A 6,343-nucleotide genomic window follows, 5' to 3' on the forward strand; every position below is an offset into this window, starting at 1 on the left:
AGCCACTAGGGGGAGCAAAATCCATGCGTTAAATATCTGTCTCACTCAAACCCCACTCAGCATCCATCATCAGCATTTAATCTCGTGTTTTATATCACCTTAAAGCACTGCTGGCCTTTATTTTGCCTCAAAAGGAACATTCATGAATAACCGTATTAAGGAGAATCATATTTTATTCAGAAATATACCTTTGCAGGCACCAAGGTCACAACACCCCTCACATCACACATAAATCAGCATTTTCTCTTGGGATGGAGTTAATGGGTGCGATATCCATTGGAAAACATCTTCATATTTTATTGCGAAGTCTCCACATTTTAGAGATTAATAGGGAGAAATACCACATTTGGCTGTAAGTGACCCGATAAGAGGGTACCAGTAGAGGGTGCTGTGTCTCTGTAGCATATTGAGTAGACAATTTTTCACAATACATACTTGTTTAAATGTCATTTTTAATCCAGAGGAATCCGACGCAAACATCTAGTCCACATGCTGTACGTGCATGCTTTCATGGTCTATGCAGGGCAGCTGTGAGAGGACACTGACACGTGTTTGACGGCTAAATCCAGGTCTAAATCCTTCTCTTGGACTTGAAGCTTCTCCAGGCAGCCTGTCAAGAACTGGGAGCCCGCGTCGTCCTCGCCGTCGCCTGGAAAATGAAAACAAGGAAGAAGAAACACAAGTGACCTTGAGTTTGCACTCTATCAAGCTCCTGATCTTGCCTAATCAGTGAGTTTCATTGGTGCATATTATCTTGCAGCTGGTTGTTTTCTTATGCTTTCCTGTGTTTATTTTGTTACACAAGTTTTACTGTGCGTTCTTTCTGCGAATCAAATCAAATATCTGAAAATATCTACGATCTTGAGACACTACACCGCTGTTTAATCTCACCTAATAGACCTCCAACAGCAAGTCGACCCTCTCTCCACATGTTCAAGTAACCGGGGCGGCTCTCCGAACCGACAGAAAGCGAAGTGGTCTTTGATTCGTCTTCATCTTGAAGCACTCGCAGTGAATCCGCCTGAAAGGTTATCGCCAGTTTCTTGAGTGTGTCTTTCACGCTGATCCGTTGTTCCCCGAAAGTGAGCGTGACCTCCTGCAAATTCGAGGGAGAGACGGAGGAGAAAAACTTCACGTCGTGCGTGTGTCTGTAAATGTGTTCCTGTGCATGTGTGACGACGCAAACGTACATGTGAGCTGTGAAGTCACACTGACTTCTACTACGCTGGGAATGATCATTCACGTGCATACCTCAGTTGTATTATTGGCCACTAAAGCGAACATCAGCTCTTGCCCAGGAGCCCTGATGCTCAGAATGGTTCCATCCATCTTACTGAAATCTCCCCAGAATTCGGCCATGACCACACGATCTGCCTCGATGGGGAAAACTGCAGAGGACAGAGGAATAACTCACCAAATTAATGGAGTTCATTTGTCGTTAATTTATTGTTTATTACGTCTAATTAGAGCTGACAGTGAAAAAAAAGCTGCAACTTATTCGACAGGAGTGTAACGCTCCAGGCCTGTTTGGAAGCTTTCGATTCTTTAAAAGAGTGCACTTATCTTGTAAAATCAAGCACAATGCTCCCACCTGAGGTGTTGAAAACCGCAAATCCGGTGCCAGGGAAGAAGCTGCCAGGTCGCACGTTTTGATGGCAGGGCCAGAGCTCCTCCGCCTCTGTGTCCCAGGGGACGCTGAGGTTCAGCCAGTTGCCTTCACGCACACAGCCATCCAAGTGAGGCTCGAACTGCAGCAAAGCAAGCAGTAATGAGTTTACCGGAGTGAACTGCAGTGGACATTGTCAAAGTCCCTACAGGGTGATTAGACAAAAACAAACACCCAACATACCCTTGCTGAGTCAAAACTAAATGATCTGTAATTCATAAACCCACTTTATGGCAGTGTGTCTGCTCTATTACCAACGATGGCTCAGCAAATGTCGACACCGAGTCATGTAAGAGGTGTATTTCCAGCACAAGGCCGCAGCCAGAGTACAGTGTGATCAATTTTCAATTTTTAGAACACCGACGGAAAAGTAATTTTCCTGGCGTTAGTCCTTCAGAGAGACGGACAAAAGGGTTTCTTAGAGTCAGAATTTTGTGGTGGTGTCCAAAACGGAAGTGACAGAGACGACGACTAAAGGCTCAAAAACACAGAAGTCGATGCGGCCACCATGGAGCTGTCTTTTAAATGTCGAAGGGTTGAATCCCAACACGAGGTCTTGTTTGTGAGCTCTAAATTGTTTAACACAGTGTTTATTTATCAAGGGATATCCTCAGTAACTGTTAGGCTGTCATCCTTACTACCTTTTAAGTGACAGTTCACCCACAAATCAAAACACATTTTTTTCTCTTGTACCTTTAGTGCTATGTATCCCAGCCTGGTCTCCTAAGAGTAACACACATTAAGGTAGAAAAATCAAGCAGGTCATTATGGCCCATTTTTACATTTGTTGTTAGGAAGCAGCCTCTAGAGGGAGTAGTTAGAGCCATCAAACTCAATCTAGACCAAAACAATCTAGATGGATTAACACAACACCAGAGAGTAAAAAAATGCAAGGTTTTGATTTTGGGTGGAACTGTCCCTTTAATCATCCCCCCTCAAAAAAAATCTGTTCATCTATTGAATGAGACAGATAAAAGTAGATTTTATCCCAACACGATACCTGAACAATCATCGCTTCCTTGTCGATCAGGATCCCGCCGAGGGCCAGCCGGAGTTTACCTGTGAGGACCTCCTCTGTCTGTTCGGACTGCATTCCCACCACCAGCCCGTTTGAGCCGTCCACCTCTAGAACCACAAACTTCCCTTGGTTGCTCACCTCCAGCTTGGTGGCACCGGGAACACAAGAAGAATTCAGACTAAGAGTCCCTGCCTTGCAACACATGGTCACCGATTTTGGGAAACTACACAATATCACCAGTATACTTTAAGATTATTGCTGTATAAATAAATAAAATAACTACTTTGTCATTTTTGAGAACCAGTTAAGTAAAGAAATTTGAATATTTGCAGTAAAAACGAGGTAGTTACATATACTCCGAAATATTTATCTTTTTCATAACTGAATAAACCAGCTGTTCTCAGGATAAGGTCCCAGAACACTATCTGAAGCTAGAAAGATGGCAGGGTCCGCCACATATGAAGAAAGTCAAACACAGAACACAAGTCAAAATTTCTTCCCTAAAACTACATAATGCACCTTTAAATCCTCAACAAAACTGAGGAGATTTCACATGTTTCCAGCGCAAAATGACTCGTTTCTGAGCTCCGTGTTGCTTCAAGACATTCTCACTTGATTCACTAGAAAAAAATTCACTGGAAACTCACTTTGTGCCATTTTCCATCATTGAGTTTGGGGCCGCCGGACACGCTGACGTGGACGTCTCCTTTGCTGATCTGCATCAGAGGAATACCGTCTTTTAGGGACAGAACAAACCAGTCCAGCCCGTCTTTGGTGTCTCCGTAGAAAATTGCACCTTCCGGGTCAAACGTCCTTAACTGAAAGGTTGACTTGATACTAGAGAGATGGGAAAACAGAAAAGAACAGTGTCAAATCCAAAAGAATGAATGGAAACGAGTGTTTTTTCTTTTTCTTTCACTCAGTAAGATATCTAAAATAAAGGGGCAGGATCACCAGTTCATTTTTCAAATTTGCAAGAGCCTTCTTTGCAGATTGTCAGGGAGTATTTGACGTGAAGCCTTGGTTGTGCAGTGGTTTGCCCCCGCAGACATACCTCCTGATATCACTGAGGTTGACTGTTGTGTGGATCAGTGGAGTCCAGAAGTCTCTGTCCTGTCCGAGGTAGATGGTCGCCCCGCCTGACACTTGTTTCTGGAAGACACAAGGCACTCATTTAACAACCCATCCTTCAATTCAGCTCCTCAAACTCTGCTTCAGTATTTCCTTCCACATATGGTGAGGAACTTTTATTCAATTATTGATTAAACGTTATAATCTAATTTTAATGCAGGGGAGTTTAATTGCTGTTTAATGAGGGTAGTGTGGTCACACAAATTCTTAAGTGGTAATGAAGTGCAAAATCAATGTGGAGTCATTTACAAGGGAGCCATCCGCAGTGTATCAGTATACAGTGGCTAGGCTAAACCTAGTAGCATAAAATCATTCATTGAGGTAAATCAGAAAAAAGAAAAAAAAACAGTTGGCTGTGTATTTGTCCACCCACAAACTGAGCAAAGTTCTCCGACTGAACATACCAGGAAACTCCTCTTCAGCTGGCATCTAAAATGAATACAGTATGAGTTGACTGATTTTTTTTTTACGATTTCATATCGAGCTATCAAAAACTCAGTTTTTTGTGTCACTACGATCTTTTTAAAATGTCCTTAGTGGCTCAGAGACACATATTTCCCACTGCTGAGGGAGTGCGTGACCTTTTCCTGATTAAAGCAGCTCTGAGAAAGTACTCAAAAGTCACTCTTAAAAAAGCAAATGATGTAAAAGTAAAAGAGAAAAAGCAAAAGTAAAGAAAGTGTTCAAGTATCACTTTGGTAAAAGTGAAAGTCACTCACACAAATAATACTAAAGTAAAAAAAAGACTTAAAGTATCAGATATTAAATGTACTTAGCTATCGAAAGTACAAGTAAAAGTAAAATAAACATATATTTCTATCTATATGCCATGAATAGCATGACTAATGTTTTTTTTTATCTGACTGCTGATCAATTAAGTTCATCGAAAAATAAAATCGCTACTTTGCCTCTGATGCAGTACGTAATTTGCAAAGTAACTAAAATGATCAAATATAGTCGTGCAGTAAAAAATACAACATTTACTTCCAAAGGTTATGGCAGTGGAAGTATAAAGGACCCAGACAGAAAAAAAAATACAATGGAAATACTCAGGTTAAGTACAAATTGTACCCAAGTGTAGTTTTTGAGTAAATATACTTAGTTACATTCCATCACCGGTCACAGTAATCAGGATTTCCATTCTTTTTAAAACTGTTTTTGAAGATCACTAATAGGTGACAAGCTCTTGAGGCTACCAGATGGTGCCCAGTGAACTTCTCATTCTGGGCGCACGGGCACATACCTTATCCCGTCCGTTCCCCTGCCCCTCGGCTCCCCGCACCAGCAGAGCGAGGCTCAAAGTGAGCAGTAGTCCACCTGCCATTTCTTTCCAAAACATGGCCATCCTTCAGTGCATTCACACACCCTGCAGGCCTCCCAGTGTGCACTCTCCCGAAGCCCTTGGGTGGTCTGCAGACTCGAGGCTTCCCTGAGGTGTTGGCAGTGGAACGAGCAGCAGAGAGACTCCGGAGCTGTGTGTGAAAGCGGTGGCGTGTGCTGCGAACACTGTCCTGAGGTCCAGAGGGCAATCGTGCCTTGACCAGTGCAGGTTATTGATCTCCAGGAGTGGAACTTCATGGTTGTGTGGTTGTGGTACAGAAGTAGAAATGCAACAAAGAGATGTCAGTTAGGGACAGTTAAGATATGAGGCCTATTGATCACAAATTCAGCCAACTGAATTTGTAATAAAAATGTGCGTTTCCACCAGTCCGTCGATCTCCCGGCGATGTGAGGATTCGTGTAGAGTGGACACGACTGCAGGCTGGGTGAGTGACCTTAGTCAGACCATTGACGTGTGTTTACCCATTACACACACAAACCTTGATTCACCACCGCTGGCTATGTGTGTGTGTGTGTGCAGGGGCGTAATATAAAAATTCTGGACCCTGTTCACCCACATCGTCTATTGGTCCCTCGGCACATCCATGGCTTTTCACCGAAGCATCCGTCTGGGTCCTGCTCAGCTGTGCACTCAGCAGTGTCGGGTACTGTTCACATCTGAACCGATACCGATAATGAAATTTGGTAAATTAAGATCCGAGACGCCATCCTACATGCAGGTTTCTCGGGAGTCCTTTCAGTAGTTTCTGTGCAATCGCGCTGACGAACCAACAAGGGACCTGGGTGAAAATAGAACTTGCTTGGCAGAGTTAAAAATAAGTCACCAAATACGACCTGGATTACTTCAAAGGAAGAAGCTGATCAGAGACCTGGAAGCAGCGGCAGAAATGGCCTTTACTCTGTGCACTTTACCCCAGATTGATAACTAGACTGAAATGTGGAAACTGATGTGCATATTAGCACAATACTGGACTATGCAAAAAAATAATAACAAGCCGAGGAGGGCAGCAATATGCCACGTTACCAATGCTGAGAGGTAGTTTAAAAATCTGATACACTGAACAGTTAACCTAAAAAATAAACATCTATTCTGCCCCATAGCTCATGACATATTCTACGGCCTTTGGTTGACGACCAGGTGCATGCAAAAAAAACACTTTAGCCCACATTTGTGCAGTTGGATTGAC

At 43.0% G+C, this 6,343-nt stretch overlaps 1 protein-coding gene across 1 annotated transcript; it reads right to left on the reverse strand.

The window, feature by feature from the left end:
- Nucleotides 1-155: 155 nt before the first annotated feature.
- Nucleotides 156-5,631, reverse strand: shbg (sex hormone-binding globulin). The gene is made up of 8 exons (XM_030430065.1): nt 5,059-5,631; nt 3,739-3,836; nt 3,332-3,521; nt 2,667-2,828; nt 1,592-1,748; nt 1,252-1,388; nt 892-1,096; nt 156-649 (listed from the first exon to the last, which is right to left on the reverse strand). The coding sequence occupies exons 1-8, from the start codon at nt 5,158-5,160 to the stop codon at nt 516-518; spliced, it is 1,185 nt and encodes a 394-aa protein (XP_030285925.1). The 5' UTR covers nt 5,161-5,631; the 3' UTR covers nt 156-515.
- Nucleotides 5,632-6,343: the final 712 nt, after the last annotated feature.

Source organism: Sparus aurata, chromosome 10, assembly GCF_900880675.1.
Source record: "Sparus aurata chromosome 10, fSpaAur1.1, whole genome shotgun sequence".
Lineage (NCBI taxonomy): Eukaryota > Metazoa > Chordata > Actinopteri > Spariformes > Sparidae > Sparus > Sparus aurata.